General features: G+C 42.1%; 1 protein-coding gene across 2 annotated transcripts; it reads right to left on the reverse strand.

Moving 5' to 3' along the window:
* Positions 1-6,784: 6,784 nt before the first annotated feature.
* Positions 6,785-13,084, reverse strand: SLC25A29 (solute carrier family 25 (mitochondrial carnitine/acylcarnitine carrier), member 29). 2 transcript variants are annotated; one of them, XM_009891039.1, is made up of 4 exons: positions 13,040-13,084; positions 10,918-10,952; positions 8,171-8,254; positions 6,785-7,528 (listed from the first exon to the last, which is right to left on the reverse strand). In XM_009891039.1, exon 4 carries the CDS (start codon positions 7,493-7,495, stop codon positions 6,785-6,787), a length of 711 nt encoding a protein of 236 aa, XP_009889341.1. In that variant the 5' UTR covers positions 7,496-7,528; positions 8,171-8,254; positions 10,918-10,952; positions 13,040-13,084. The 2 variants fall into 2 exon arrangements, with proteins under 2 accessions (XP_009889341.1, XP_009889342.1); XM_009891040.1 differs by lacking the exon at positions 10,918-10,952 and having other exon boundaries at positions 13,040-13,078.
* Between the last annotated feature and the right edge of the window lie 3,889 nt (positions 13,085-16,973).

A 16,973-nucleotide genomic window follows, 5' to 3' on the forward strand; every position in this document is an offset into this window, starting at 1 on the left:
AAGTTGCAAATGGCTGAGTGAGAAGATGGCTTTACAGCGATGCTTAAGCGCCACCTGGATGGCTACGGGCTTTGTTTTGTAAGGTATTTTAATCAGTAGTCCCTTACTCAATTTCATTCTCTTTGCCTAAACTGAACCAGCTTAGGCAGGTTTATGTGTGCTCACAATCATCCTGTATTATGACAGCAATTTTTCTGAGAATTTTTTTCAATCCCTATATTTCTGTGGAAGCAGTCTGGAGAATATTGGATTTCCTTTTGGGGAGAGCACATCAGATTCACTGTAAGTGTTCACGTGAATTTTTCAGGTCCTTGCTTCCTTGAAAAGTAGCAGAAAAACACTTGCTGTTGGCAAACGAGTAAGATCACTTATAGCAACTGGTTTTTAGACAGCTCCAGTTTCAGGGTTTTCTTAAGCCTTCTGTTACTTTTTTTTTCTAACAGAAGCTTCAAGATCAGATGCTGGTTGGAAACCATTCCTTCTGTAAGGTGCGGACATAACGTTCCTCTTGTGAGCTGCTGTTCTCACCAGGTTCCTCTGTAAATGGGAAGCTCTTCAGGAGCAAGCCTGGATTTCAGTAGGAATGTTGGTCAGTTTTTGGAGCGAGGGAAAAGGATGGCAAGTCTATGGGGGCCTTGCAGGACTTTTGGATGCTTCTCTTGCCACCACTTTTATCTTAAGTGTTCTTGTAGGTTTAAGTGTGATTTCTCTCTGATCGGGCTGATATTAACTTAAGTGTTCTTGTAGGTTTAAGTGATTTCTCTCTGATCGGGCTGATATTAGGTAGTATCTATGTCGATGCTTTACTTCAGTCTGTACAGATGCTTTCGAGTAACATTTTGCCAGGAGATGGCAGTGAATTACCAGTTTGTACAGCGTGAACCAGCAGACAGAATAGCAAAGTGTCAGGCTGCTCCTATGAGGTCAGACACCGTGTAGGGTGTCCTGTGGTGTTAAGTAGGTCTTGACAGACTTGGAACGTCCAAGAGCAAGTTCCCACGCACCCGGGCAGGTGAATAAGAGGTACAACTGCTGATTTCTGGGAGTCCCAAACATACTTGTGTGTTAGCAAAAAGCATCAGCAATGCAATGAAAATAAAGGCTGAGGGTAAAAACTGTTGCGTGTGGCATGGATTGTATATTTTTAGCGGATCGGTACATCCAATACTAATATCAAATATCTTTAAAGAGAAATGTGGACATCTAATGATATGTATTATTAATGAACGTGCTTTCAGCTGTAAGTGGCTGTTTGCGTTAGCTGGTAGACATGTCAAACACCAGTGCTTCACTCCAGCAGTGGGTTCCTAAGAAGTCTGGGGTCACCCGAGGCAGTTTGACTTTCTGCCAGGGTGTTGCTGCTCGCAATGTTTGTGAGGCCATTGCAGAGGCTGCAGGACAGATGTTGCCTCAGAGAGTCCTGCATTGCTGCTTGTCTTAAGCAGAGATTTATCTCTTATCAAAGAGCTCCGGTTCTCTCTCTGGAGCAGCCCCACAGCAAAGGTGTATGTCAGAGGGATGCTATTTGTGAATAACAGGTATATTTTTTGAGATAAATCACAGAGCGGATAAAGACTGAGACGTAAGATTGACTTCTTGTTAAATAGTGGAAAATCCATACATGAAAAATCTTGGTGACTGGATATGTCCTGCTGTGCTTCAGCTAAAGCTCATCTCAGCGATCAATTGCAAGACAAATTGTAGAAAGCCCTGCCTTATTAGTTAGTGTTTTGATTTAAGGGCTCATAGTCAGGTGTCCTCCAGAGCTGCCAGACGCTTGCCAAGGACCTCACTAATGTTGCCAATTGCAATTTTGGCTCGCCAAGCTTTTGATGTGGGGCATCACACAGCTTGTTTTGTCTTACTTTTCAACACATTTCTTTTTTTCCTCAATAAAACAGAAGATTTGGCCTTCGTACATAGAACCCTTCAGTCTTCAATCTTAACCAGGGCTTTGAGTGATCTTCCAATGGATTTGTATGAACCCAATGACTCCCATAGCTTGCAAGGGCATACAAATGTTTATGGTTTGGAAGTGGACTGTAAGGAATAATACTATGGCAGGTCTTCGGGTTTTCCTCTTGTAGGTTTCATCTCAATATTTTCCAGAGTGTGAAATGAAAGTGTACAGTCTCTCAGTTATGAACTGGCAGGGAAGCAGGTATCTGCCTGGAGGAAATTAAGGGTAAGAGAGTTATTTTTACTTTTAACTCCTTTCATTGCAGTTAAAAAGCTTGAACTTTATAACTTGCCTGTTTGAAAATTACCCGTTGTATTTTCACTTAAGAAAGACTCTGCATCGGCGCCCAGGGAAGGAGGTATGTGGCTTGGTTGATTGCAACACTTGAGTATACCTCACCTAGGATAAATCTCTGCTTAAGACAAGCAGAAAAAGAATACTAATTTTCTTTCATAACTTTCATCTTGCCAAGTCAGATTACTCTAGCAACAACTCTTCCTATTTTGATATATTTTGCAAAAAATGCAGACCATGAGGTCAAGATTCGTTAGGATTTTAGTATTTTATCGATTGGCACGTGGATGTGGTTGAAATGGTACAACTCTATTTTACCGTTAGTAAAAAACGCGGAGGGTTTCTTTCAGTAAGGAAAAGCAGTCATAATAAAGTGTAAGTAATAATAGTGAATGATAGCAAGAATAAATTTAACCGTGTTAGATGTAAAATTTTATAGACTTGGAGAATGTTTTGTGGACATTAGAACTCGCTTTTCTTTGAGTTAAATTAATGTATAGGGTGTTATTTGTCACTGCAGACCTTGTCTTGCTTGCTTTCAGTTTATTTATTGGTGAAACTATATAGCTTAAAATCATATTCTAGGTCAAATCAGTTAAAACTGATAACAAACTATAAGGACGCAAGTTTTTACTGCATACCATATGTATTATTGTGCATATTATGTCAGTAATAATTTTTTTTTTCATGTTAGTGATAACCATTTTTTTAATTAGTGAGGATCACGCTAGTACAAAAATTGCAAAAGAGATGCACTGGGAGGATGAAAATGGTTTCTCTTCTGCTGCCTTCCTCCCCCACGGTCCATGAACGTGCATAATTCCTGAATATTGATAAAAGGGGTTTGCTTCCTCATGGCTTCCAAGTCTATCTCGTCTAGGTTTGGCCCAGCAAGTTCTCGGGTTCCATACTCTCTTGCTGTGCTGCCCAGAGTCATGTGGTCCTTTAGATCCTTCACCTGCCTCCATGGCTGTGCTGGTTGATACGGCATGTTGCCTTGGGTAAGCTTCTGTTTCCTCTGTTTTTCTGGGAGACGAGGGATTTAATAGCTAATCTAAGGGTGTTTGGGACATTTCTGGGCTTTAAGTTCTTTATTCACAGATCAGAAGTCTGGCTAACACCAGCTGTTAACACCTGCTTTCCTGAATAATAGTAACTATAGTTAATTTCACAGAAGGAACACATCTCTGCAAGGTCAACTTTTTACACTTACCTCTTAGTAACTTTCCCAGTACCGTACCTGTCCTGCACCTGCAATGTACAGGTTTTCAACCCTTGAATGTCTCACTACCTTTTCATGTGAACTGTAAAAAAGCTACACGCGGAGAAGGACAAGGAGGAGAGGACTGAAAAAAATAATGTCCTGTTGCAATTGCAGGTATGATAAATGAACTGAATTTCACCCCAGTAGTTTTACTATAATAACTTCTTTAAAACTTGGAAGGGTTGTGCCTGGGTGCTTTTTTTCTCCCCTTTTGTCCTAAATGAGCTTATTTGTGGCTGCAACTCGTAACACTGGTACGACCCATCCAGTAGCAGCGTGGGTCAGAAGAAGGAGCAGAGCATGCGGACTTGACAGTAGGTGAGTTTTACTTTCAGTGAGTTTTACCATCATATTCCTTTCAGTTGTTAGAGCGTCTCCGACCCAGTGTCATGATGCTTGTGGGAAGGAGGATCTGGGGAGGCAGAGTACAGTTCTGTCGGGTTTGGTTGACATATCAAAAATCTAGCAGGAAGGAACTGAATCATGTTTAAAAAGGCTGAGGCTATCGTCTAGCTTGCTTTAGTACTTGGGAGTTGCACGGATTTGAAGCAACTGACAACAGATGAGGCTGAAAGCTGGCTTTTACCCTCTGCTTAGGCTTCTTGAGTAACCTCTGGTGTCTGCCACTGAGTATTTTAAGTTCCAGATCAACGAATTTCTGGAGAGAATGTTTTAGTCAATATTGCAAGTAAAACATTGCACAGTCCTTTCTGTTGTCAGGATATTACTGTCTTCTAAGGGAGACACTGTTTGCCTGTCCCAAGGATTTGTTTCTGTGCCATAGTTCAATGTTGTTGCTCCTGCTGAGAGAACACGGGGTCCTTGTCTGGAGCTGCCCCTGGTCACGGTTAGTCGGAGAAGTGGTGGCCTTTCCCTTTTCTGATCTAGTAAACTGATGCTTGACAGGGGTTTTTTTGGGTCATGTGTATCTACCCTTTAAGAAGATGAATTAGCGGAACCAGTACCTGAAATAACCTCTCAGCAGCAATGACAGGTCTTTTTCATAGGTCGTAACACAAATGATCCTGCTTTTCCCGCGTGGCTCTTTATTTGTATGCCCTTTGGACTAGTTGTGCTGTCTAAAACCAAAAAACCTACCAAGCTTTTTGTTAAAGTTGTGTGTCTTAGAGCCAAGTGTTATTCTGATTCAGGTACGAGCAGTGCTGTTGGCAGACTGGGTACTTGATTGCGATGTGACTCCACAGGGACCCCAGAGTTGTCTTCTGCTGCTGTACAGCTTTGGTGCTCGTCAGCACTGCTTAAACCAAATAAATGCGGAATATGAAGGGTCTGAGCGTGCTGCCAGCTCTAGCAGCAGGATTATTCTCTTGGTACCTATAATATCTTCAAGTAAGGTATTCCCAGTGAAGATCCATTTGAAGAAGTGAGCTCGGGCAACTTCCCTTCTTCGCTTCAACGAACCGCTTGATGTGCTCTAAGCCTGAGCAAGGCACTGCCCTTCCTGGGCTGCACGGAAGGCAGCGGAGGGGACAAGTTTCTTCAGGCAAAAGCCAGACACCCCACCCTCCTGCGAGCTAGGGTGAACACAAGGAAGCATCCCAGAAAAACATGAGAAACTTGAAAGAAACAAAGTCAAAATTTTTAAAAAATTTATTCCCTCAATTTTATATACAATAATTACAGACTACTGTACAAAGGTGTAAATGGTCTTTGCCGTGAGTTGTGCATATGCAGCTTAGTAGACAGATTTAACATTCAATTTGAATCTCAGTGCAAGTAGGCACTAAAACATCCAACATACCTCCAAGGTATAAAAAGACATACCAGTTTTACAGGTTTCTCCAGCATATTGTGTTACAGTGCAAAATGCTATGAAGTAAGGTTTCTTTAGAAAATTCATATAAATTAAACACATATTGCACTTGTCCCAACCAAAAGTGTAACAAGCTGTACTTACTGAATTAGTTTGATACGTTTCAGAACTTTCCTCACACACATGCACTCCTTCCTCCGGGCTATTTGTGCCAAATATGTGTAGTTCTTATTGCAAATCTTAAGTAACTGTTATAGATCTTTGACTAATGCAATCCCTCTTGAACAGACTGATAAAAGGAAAAAAAAAAAATCACAGTGGATTAAGGTAAAAAAAAAATTCTCCAAACCCTTTTCCAGTCGTCTTTTCAGTAGTACTGTAACTGAATACATAAAACGATCAGTATTGTTTAAATTCATAATGCAAGTCTATTCAACACCAACCATTTCAGACACTTACACCCCTGTTTTTTGGAAAGCTACGAAACCTCCACTTCTAAAGACTTACGTACTTCTACAATACTTCAAGCTGCTAAGCTAACATTGCACCCACGAACATGTCGTGCAATACCACAGGTAGGACTTCGACTTCTGTACATCACTGGCTGCTATGGGACACGTTGGGAGAAGTGGCGGAAAGTTGCACTGACTTCAGAGAACAAAGTCTCCTTGGGCTGAATCTAGTCAATAGGACCCGTGCACTCACCAAATGAGAAATAGAGGTGAAGGCAAATAACATCGGTCTTACTAAATTCAAGTTTCCCTAAATCCTTACAAGCCTTGAGATTTAAAGGAACAAGTGCATATGAGTGCAGATGCTAACTCTGTGCTTAAGACGTTTATTCAAAGCTGAAAGGTAAGGAACAAATCATATTTTTATTTTGGGGGGGTTTTGTTGTTTTTTTGTTTGTGAGGTTTTGGGTTTTTTTTTAGCAAACCAGTATGAACAAAGTTGCTACTAAAGCCACTGACATATAAAAGCAGAGGAAAAGTAAAACACGTGGCTAGCTGAATGCTACTGCATGTCTTGAAACAGTTCAGGGTTACCTGCATAACGTCTCCAACATTTAACTTCCTCTCCCTACTTCACCTTCGAGAACTATGCTTACTCCTGTTACACACACAAAGAGCATTTCTTTTCTGAAAACATTTCTGCATTCAACTCAACTCAGTCATTCAGAACGTGAGTGGAAGAAAACCTGATTTCTGGTACTACGAGATCCTCCAGATCCTCTTCTGGAGCCACAACAGTAACTGCACAGTACTTCCTGAAGGCAGGTCCCCGTCTGACTTGGATGCTACTGGATATGAAGTCCTTAATAAGGCAATATGCTGTTTATACGAGTAATGAGATGAAATCCTAATCTGATGCATTTAGGAATTCTTTACATGGATAGCATACATTTACACCACTTGTGCGGGTCAAGTGTTCATGTTTAAAAAAAAACCCAAAACCAACCAGCTGGGCGTTGGATTGGGAGGACAGACAAGGTTCACAAACTGGAAGGCTGCTGGATTACTGGACCTGGTTCACATTCACGAAGGTTGTCTTCTGACCTCATGTACATTAGGAACACTGTGACAGTAGCAAAAGTAGCTGCGTTGACGGGAAAAGCACGGAGAAGTGTGGAAGTGAGACCTCTTGTGAACACCCTCCAGCCTTCGTCGTGGTAACTCTTTCTGACGCAGTCTAAAATGCCATTGTATTGCGTGACGCCTCCGACTCCGTCAGCCTGAAGCCGGGATTTGATCACATCCATGGGGTAGGTGGAGAGCCAGGACACGATTCCCGACATCCCCCCGGAAAACAGCAGTTTGGGAATAACGTAATTGTCTTCAGCTTCACAGCCTAAATACCTGGTCATGCAGTCATAGGTCAGGAAATAAAAGCCGAAGCTCGGAGTCTCTCTTATGAATGTAGAGACCATGCCCCTGTTGATACCCCTCAGCCCTTCCTTTCGATAGATTTTGATCAAACAATCCAGCGAATTTTTGTAGTTCTTCATTTTTAGTTTGTATTCACCTGTTCCTTGAAGCTGCATTCTTGTCTTGGCCAACTCCATGGGACAGCAGATGACGCACTGGATGGCCCCTGCTGCTGACCCTGCAAGGAACTGGTTTAAAGGAGTGTCTTTTCCAAGAGCACGAAGTGTATTTCCTTGTACACCGAACACAAGCGCGTTAATGAAGGTAAGTCCCATCATTGGTGACCCGATACCTTTATAGAGTCCAAAAGCCTAATGGAAGAAGGAAGGAAAAATCCTTTTCAACAGTGGTGCTGAGAACCTGCTGAAACTGTGCAGAACGTGGCGCTTCTGGCTCTCCCTTGTGCCCTAACTTTCTAACAGTGGCCAGAAGATCAGTACCATCTTGTGTAGTAATAATAATTTCATCCCTGCCTAGGACACAAACATCTAAACACTTTTAGCAGTACAAATATATAGTTGAATGCACCCAGAAAATAATCTTAGTCCATGCAGGGAGAAGTTTCCTGGTAAATTTTATACTTTATTTTTTAAGCAGCTAAAAGCCTAAAGCCACCCTTTTAGTGATGGTCTTAAAGCTTCAGCAGAAAAAAAAACCCAACCAAACAAAAACAACTCACCAATTTCTTCACTCATTGCTCAGATTGTTTGGATTATTGGAAAATTAGCTATTCAAATAACTTATTTAAAAATGTGAACTTCCAAATTAGCGATCTTCATGAAGTTTCTGGCAAACTTCTGACTACAATATCTGCCCCATGGTCAGGTGAGGTTCGCAGTACGTTCATCTCTTGATCTTCAACATTTGTAGGGCTTTTTTTAACAGCTTTCCCACCCTTCTGATTCAAAATATATGAAAATAGAAAATACTCAAAGCATTCATTTTGTACTTACAGATTCTTGCTTTATGATGGACTGAAAGCAATGGAAGGTCCCACGGTAGAGAGGTTTCTCTACATTTTGAACTTGTAGACGAACCTATAAAAAGTTGTAGGAGATACTGATTTGTATGTCAAGAGCAGCCGAAGTGGTAAACTAGTGTCTTGTACATATATGGAGATTTGCTATAGCAATGTATATGCAAGAGCACAAGCTGGACACTGGAATGCCATATGTGGCAAAATAATTAAAAAATATTCTGTAAGTGTTTTGAATTGATTTTGGGGGTGAAAACATGAAGGGAGGAGGATTATTAACTTCGTGTGAATATTAGAAAAACAGTATGTGGAAATACAACAGGGTACCCTCTTATCTAGAATTTCAGACTGAAGTTCTCCAGTCCTGACTACATCAAGTTCGTTCTTTAGCTGCCGAGAATACTTCTGTTCGCGCTAAGGAATGTCTGTTCAAACCTGATAGAATTTTATAAAAACTTATTTACAAACCAAGCATGGAATAAGGATAATTTTAAAAGAATGGAAACTTTCAACAATTTTTGGCTACCAGACTTGGGGCCCTTCACTGATATCTGATTGATTATTTTTTTTCCAGAGGGAAGCTGGGAAGCGACTCTTGAGGTGTCTTACTTTGCATAAGGAAACAAATAAAAATCCACTTGTCCTTTTAAATGTGTCTGTGGTGGTGTGTTTTTTTTTTTTTTAAACCTGCTGCACAGAAACAATGTGTGAGGGTGTGGCTGTTTTGAATCTTTAATGTTAGTAATCAATTAACTTTTCCAAAGCAGAAAGGGGATGTTCTGCTGGACAGGTAGAGGCTACTCTAACGGGTGATGTTAGGAGATGGGCCCTTTTGCTAGATGTTTTTTAACCTTTAATGGGAAACTCCAACTCCTAATTTGTCCTCAGCACACTTAAAACAAGTCTCAAAGCTCCCTAGTTCATGCAAAGCCCTACACTGCAATAACCTCAATAAATTGCTTTCACTGGATTGGTAAAGTTAGAAATCTCTCTTTGATCTCCAGCATGGAGGACTGCAATGTTCCTCAGAAAAGATGCTTATCAACCATTTAATGCTGCTGCTGCAACTCCAGGGCAAAAAAACCTTCAAGACACTGATTCTGAACAAAAGAAACGATTATCAGGTCTGTGTGAAAGATTCCTGACTTTAAGCAAACAATGATAAAAAGATTTTAAAGTAATAATACACAACAATGAAAGACCAGTGAGGTGATGTGGGTCTAGAAAAGGATTTGGGGACACAGTTTGTCAAAATTCTATATTCAGGTTAGCTTTCTTTGAGGCAAAAAAATAAATTATTTACAGTTTCAGTATTATTTATTTTTAAAAGGTTAGCTTTCTTTGAGTCAAAAAAATAAATTATGTACAGTTTCAGTATTATTTATTTTTAAATATTCCTAGAGCATGTCATTTTGTGCTTTGTAAGTCAGAACTTTAGTTTTCAGTGTCTTTTTAGTGTATGTGTTAGTCTATGCTAGCCAGACTGGGAGATCACCTCGGGTCGTCCAAGGTGGAACAGGGTTTTAAAACATCTTAGCCTTAAAAGTGGCCTTATGGTAGGAATCAAAGAAAATAAACCCTTTGTTACTCAAAGTGATGTTTAGGGGCGTAGGCAGATTGTTAAAACTGCTTAAGAAGCAGAACCACAAGCAAGTCATAAATCTTAACGAGCTGTCAGAATTGCACAAAATGAAGGGTTTACTCCATTTATGGTTTACTGCTATTTTTTTGGTCCCCATCTTTGAAACCAGGGGACTTCCCCACGTATGGGCTCTGGGAGAATTGCAGCTTAGGAATCTTCTCACTTCAACTTTTCTATACACTTCTCTTCAGTAGTTTAGAATTAGTCATATTCTCTGTCTGGGTTGGATTTCCCAGTGGCATACAGCTCCCACTGGTTTTGTCCAAGCAATTTGTGAAATATTGACCAATTAATTACGTTGTAGGATACGTCAGTGTACTGATGCTCCAGCTCAAAGAATCAAAACCAGCTCTTTCATCGGAGCACAGTGCTGATCACGTAAGGGTACCCGCATTAGCAAACCGCCGGGTAAGGCGAGGAGTGCACGGGAAACTTCACTTCATGAGTATTAATGCCATATTCAACAAACTCTTTAGCGTTTACAACTACAGGAAGGATGAATCATGTGCAAGGTTTAACCCTCTGTTCTATTCATCGCCCAACATTCTTGCTTCCTTCTTATTTGAAACCACTGTTACTGAGGTTTTAGGTCCAATAGTAGCATGCTGTAATTTCACGTCGCTTAAGACTTGCATTAAAGGTACTCAAGACTAAGCAAAAAAAAAAAAAATCCAAAGCCCCAAACCACCACCCTCCCAAAACAGTCCAAACATTCAATAATGTGCAGAATAAGCGATTTAGAAGTGTTTGAGCAATGAAAATGTCCTCTGAGGATATGAAGCGGATAAGACCTCAACAACAGTGTGCCTGAGATTCAGTTTTAGAGCCCCTGTGTGTACAGCCAGAAATGCATACCAGAAAGAAGGTTCAGAATAAGACTTTACATTTAAAAAAAAAAAAAGAAAAAAAGGGATATTTAAACCCCGCTCCCTCCATGCCATATCTGTAGAAGAGGGACACATCAGTTTAAAACTAAAAAGGGAAACAGCTTCATAAGTCTTTTAGGTCTTTATTTGAACTAATACATTTGGGAATAAATGAAGACTGAGAGAAACAGAAGTGTTCACCTGGGCTATACTTACTAGGTAACTCTCCCGTGATGAGGCTTATCTGTCATCTACAACAAAGTAACACTTTTGCTGTTAATGAAGACAGCCCCTAGCTCAGAAAGTAAAGGCAGTTAAAAGCAAAAAAGCAATTTTTATACATTACATCAACAAACCAGGGATAAGGAGTTTGCCAGTTCTGAGATCAGCTCAGTTGCGGGTTTCGCAGGGCGACTTCGCCGGCTCAACCTCTCCCTGCGTGTCCCACCATCCCCCTCCCCGCTACGTGAAATGTGATCACCGGCCAAAAAAGGAGCTTAAAAGCCAAGACAGAAGTAAAATTCTGGCTTATCTAAGCAGCTTTCCCGTTGTTCAGTTATATTATAAACTTACAGTCTAAAGTGACTACCAGCTAGCCCTTTAAACACTGTGGAACTATAAGAAGGGTTAATTCTTAACACATACATACAAAACAAGTTATGCAATGCCTTTTTTTTTTTTTTTTAAAAAAAAAAGACTGGTTACAGTGTTAGTTTTCCCACATACAGTGGTGACTAGTAACACAAACATTAGTATTTCCTCTGACAAAAAAAAAAAATAAATAAACACTTATATTTCATGGGCATGAAAACAGTGTGCCACACTGGATTTCATAAAACATTTCAAGTCATCCAGAAACAAACCGCTTTGCTCTATTGTAAAGCAAGGTGCTTTTTTGAAAGCCAACCCATCTATTTTGCATTAAAACATCCGTTAGGACTAGCGCGAGAACCCCAGTTTTGCAAACACTGAAATATTTAGTTGCATGTTCCACTTGAAACCAATAAAAAAAAAAAACCCCACGCATGCTTAACTGTAGTCTGAGCATAGAATATTAGCAGTTTTGCTGGCTTCAGCGAAATGACCCGTCACCTTAAGTTAAGCATGTAAAAAAAACTTGGCAGGATGGGGGTGAGAGAAAAAGACAGCTGGCACTGTACCACCGTAAAAAAAAAAAAAAAAAAAAAAAGAAAAAGGAAAAAAATATGTGCAAGTCTGGATAATACCATTCCTGAAAAATATATACTCAAATTCAACTCTATTACTTAACAGTCAAATTTACCATAGTCTGAGAAACACGCGTTCAGTTTTTACTATTTGAGCAGCTTGCACTTGTCTGGTGAAGACTAATATCCACTAGCGAGGAAAATCTGTATTGAATTAACCATGTGCTAGAATATGGAATGTGGTGATGACCTCAGTAACGCTATCAGCCCTTTGCATATCTAAATTCAGCAAGGTAGGGGTGGTCCAAATATAGCTCCAGCGGGTGGCATGCTGTCTGCTGCAGTCAAGTGATCTGATGTATTAATTTAGCTGGGAATATATTGGCACCCCTTCTTCTATTCTTCCAGTGCGAGACTTCGGATAAGGCTGCCAAAAAGTGACTTTAAGTTGTCATCCCATTCTGAAAAATGGGCTTGGACCCCTGGGAGTCCGGGCTGGAGGCTCTCCAGGAGATTTCAAACCTTATCTTTGTGGAATTCTTAGCTACCCTTAGCATGCATAATGCCTACAGCTGAGCAACTATCAGAAAAATCCATTTTAACTGGGAAAGTTATAAAAATATATAATATTACTTAAAGGGAGGAAAAAGCCCCCAGACAAGCTTCATGCTGTGGATTTGTATCCACCGTTGGCTATAGTGTAACAAATTAATTCTTGAGGAGTAAGTAGCAGAGCTTGAGGGGGAAACAAAACAAAAATTTTCAACCTAGTAACAAAGTCGGTTGGAGTGACAGAGGCAGGGAGAGGTGGTTTTAGCAGTTAGTGATGAGCAGCTACAGAAAAGCAAATTTCGAACAAAATTCAGTTAAACCTAAGATCGTCTTTCCAAACACGAAATTGTTACTGCACTGATGAACTTGTAGTTTAGGCCTATGTTTGTCACGTTATTGGGTTGAACCATACATACAAACAATTTTTTTTTCACTTCCGAAGAGCCGGAGACTGCAAATCTATAAACCATGGCAGAGGAGGCTTGCTCCAACCTTTCCAGCACAGATTTATGCTCCTACAAGGTCTGAGGATTATTTTTTTTTTTCCTCCTCTCCTGCTCTTTGGAAAAAAAACTTCAAATTTTCTACTTAGAGACAAAGGTATTTCATAATCAACCCACCTTAACAGTGTCAAACGGGTGTCCTACCAGCACTCCAGCAGCCCCTGGAACAAAACAAATGCCGTGGTTATGCCTCATCGTTTTCTCCCTGGGTCTGTGGCTCCAGCACCCCGAGCACCAGCCTGAGGTGTGAGTGCAGAGCCTTACTGGGAGGCAGCTACAGAGCATCCCCTTGAGTCAGAAGGTAAGGGATCTACAGTTGGGTCCTTCAGGCCAGCACTGGGTGCCTTTATGCTCCCATCGGGCTTCTGAGCCCCAGGTGAGGGTCGAGGTGTGAGACTACACTGCGTGCCACGTCATACAGGACGTTCAGCAGCGATTCCTGGCCTCAGCCCAAAGCAAGTCCAGTGGCCAGAAGTTGCAGATTTCCTCTGAAGCAAAATATTTCATGGATGTGCCACGCTGGAGGCAGAGAAAACCAAGATGATGCTCTAAAGGCAGGAGAAAATTCCTCCTCTCTGCCCACAGCCTTCCCAGATGTGATGGTAGCACCTGTAGGAGGACCATGCATTACCAGAAACCTTTGCTTTATTCTAGTGTCTAAGGACTTCTGAGAAGTTCCATGCAGGCCTGTTTGTTATAATAATCTGAACACATGCATTTTGCACTGAAAGACACAAGTACTGGCTGAAGCAAGGGATCCTCTAGCTCCCTACTTCTGTGACCAGAACTGGAAGTTCAATCCATTTACAACCACCACCAGCAAGAACTACCAGTGCTTCAGCGCACCTTCCCACAGCTGCAGGAAGAGAGTATCTCTCCTCGAGAAGATGTAGCAGAAATAGGAGGCTGCTCTAGGATGTTCAAGGCCAGCACAGCAGCAAGACAGTCCAAGGCACAAAAATATATAAGTACTTAAAGGGAGGGTGCCAGGTAGATGGGACCAGTCTTTTTTCAGTGGTGCCCAAGGATAGGACAAGAGGTAAGGGGCACAAACTTGAACATAGGAAGTTCCATCTTAATATGGGGAGGAACTTCTTTACTTTGAGGGTGGCAGAGCACTGGCACAGGCTGCCCAGAGAGGTGGTGGAGTCTCCCACTCTGGAGACATCCATATGCCGTCCTGTGCAACCTGCTGTAGGTGACCCTGCTCTGGCAGGGGGGTTGGACTAGATGATCTCCAGAGGTCCCTTCCAACCCTAACCATTCTGTGATTCTGTGAAAAATAGCGATGCGCACTGTGTTCAGCGCGAAAAGCCCAGCGGCACTGCTGCCTGTGCGGGATGCCTGGCAAGCAGGGGTCAGTGGGAAGAAGCCAGAGGGAAACTGGAAAAAATAATAATAATAAAAAAAAATAATTCCCTTTGCCAGGTTGGCAGGGAAAACAGCAAACGCAAATAACTGAAAAAAAAACCCCGCGAGAATAAACCTCCCGAGCACAATTTAACGAGGGCTAAAAATAGAAGAAGGAAGGCCGTAAGCAGATGCACGGGGAAGAGCGCGGCGAGCGGCCCCGTTCTCCTCTCCCTCTTCGCCTTCAGCGTCTCCGCTAGAAATATTTGCTGCCGGGAGGGGGTTCCCGGGGCCGTTCCTGCCCCTCTGCTGACCGCCACTCAGTAGTGTCACTTCATCGCCAGGCAGAGAAAAAATAAATCAAAGCTGTTGACATCATTCTTCTTTTTCTTACCGCAACACCCAACTGGTCTGTTCAGCTTGTATTATACTGCATTTGCACAGCTTCTGCTTCTGTGACCCATTAGGACAGAGCCTGCTTGTGCTTAACAAGGGTCTCTTTCATGCTTTGTGGATCTCTCCAGGCCACAGCAGGACACAAAATAATCCCTTTTGCATTTGGTAGTTTCACAGTACTTTTCTGGTGAAGATGAAATAACCTTTCTGAATGAAAACAATAATGTCATCTCCATAAGCCTGGTTTTGATATGAGGTAATTGTATCATTGTTTCTGCATTTTATAGAATGAACAGCAGCTTTTTTTTTTTTTTTTTCCCAGCAGATCACAAGATTTGAAGATACTAGAATCTGTAAGGAAAGAGTTGTATAAGTTTTAAAAATCAGTATGGAAGTAGTTCCTTATGGTAGCATCTGGTAAGACTTACATAAACAGTCTATCTGGATCATAACTTAGAAATTTGAATTCAGACTTTGATTCAAAGAGGCCAGAGTTTTCTGAAAGTTCATATGCAAATCTCACGGCTTCCCCTTACTTTTAGTTCTAACATAAAATGAAAGATCTGTATTGTAGAAGACTTGTTTATAGGATACAATCTGCTTTGCACACATGAAACTTCCATCTGTGTATACTGTGCATATTCTGTAATGTTTTAGGTTCTGAAATTTATTTCTGACAAATATGCTGTATACAAAAATCAAAGTACCTTTTGCCTGTTTTAGCCATCTACTTCGAATTTCACACAGTCAAATAGGTTGAACTAGATTTGAGGCTTTTTTTTTTTTTTTTTACAGCTACTGTTGGAGAATTAACCAGAAAAAAATTTTGGAGGCTGGGGAGGTGGTGGTTGGGGAGGGGGGGGAAGGGAAGGTGGGGGCAGATCATCTCTCCTGCGGAGCATCATTAGCCCCAGAGTGGTTTTGGGGGCTCAGGGAGGCTGCCCGGGGGCATCTGACTCTCTGGGTGAGGGATGTCCCCTCCGGGAGCTGGTGGTTGGAAAGCCGGTGGAGCTGATGCGGTGGGGACTTTGGAGGGGGGTGTCTCCTTTTAATAGGGGTGAAATGCCCGGAGCACCTCTCCTCTGAGGAGAGGCTGAGAGAGTTGGGGTTGTTCAGTCAGCAGAAGAGAAGGCTCCAGGGAGACCAGATAGCCCCTTCCAGTACCTAAAGGGGGCTTGTAAAGATGGAGAGAGACATTTACCAGGGCCCGTAGTGCCGGAACGAGGGGTAACCATTTAAACTAGAAGGTAGGTTTAGACGAGACACAAGGAAGAAATTCTTTATGATAAGAGCGATGAGGTACTGGAACAGGCTGCCCAGAGAAGCTGTGGCTGCCCCATCCCTGGAAGTGTTTAAGACCAGGCTGGATGGGGTGTTGGGCAACCTGGTCTAGTGAAAGATGTCCCTGCCCATGGCAGGGGACATGGACTAGGTGATCTTTAAAGGTCCTTTTCAACCTAAACCATTCTGTGATTCTACAGCCAGACTCCCCCTCCCAATGTTGTTCCCGAGAGGTGAGGAAGGGATGCACCAGCAGATGCGGGCTCTTGTGCTAACTGCTGTCCCCACGGCTCAGCTGCAAGCGCGGGGATGTGACCCTACCTCTGATGGTCAGGTTCCCAAATCAGCAGCCTGCTGCCCGCTGGGGGCTTGGCAGAGCCCTGGCTCTTCACCTTATGCTGTGTTTGGTGCTGCAGAAGAGGCTCCTCCCCTCCCCGCAGGCTTTTCTTGTTTTGTATTAACTCTGCTTTCCCACCGAGGTTACCTGGCTTCAAGGTGCCCTGATGCCAGAGACTTTAAATGGGAAATTCGAGCTGTTGACAGTTTCAGAAGGTCGCCCTGGTTAAGCGGCTTGGTATTTCTGCGGGCAGTGGCTGAGGAAGGGGAACGCCAGTGGCCTAGAACAATAAGTTGCCTATTTGAGCTCTGTTGAGAGTAACACGATCTCCTCTGGGCCTGCAAAGTCAGCTTTCAAGAGAGTAAGTTCCAGAAGCAGAATGGAAAAGAAGCTGCATTTTTTTCTTTCTCTCTCTTTTTTTTTTTTTTTTTTAAATCTTTTCTCTTTTTTTAATTGCTTTCCATGGTATGGCAGAGCTTTTGTAGGTGTGGCAGTTCAATACAAAGCTGATAAAATCTTGCAGTGGAAGAGCATATCAAAAATCAAGCCAGGTTTTACCTTCCGCGTAAAGAAAACACAAACGAACAAAGACAAGGAGGCTTCCAAGGAGGTCTGAAACTACTACTTACAGAACAAATCCTGAGAATCTGGACCGTCCAGGTCCAAGGACCATCCTCGGACCATTAT

This window comes from Charadrius vociferus, unplaced genomic scaffold (genome assembly GCF_000708025.1).
Source record: "Charadrius vociferus isolate BGI_N301 unplaced genomic scaffold, ASM70802v2 scaffold228, whole genome shotgun sequence".
NCBI classification, from domain to species: Eukaryota; Metazoa; Chordata; class Aves; order Charadriiformes; family Charadriidae; genus Charadrius; species Charadrius vociferus.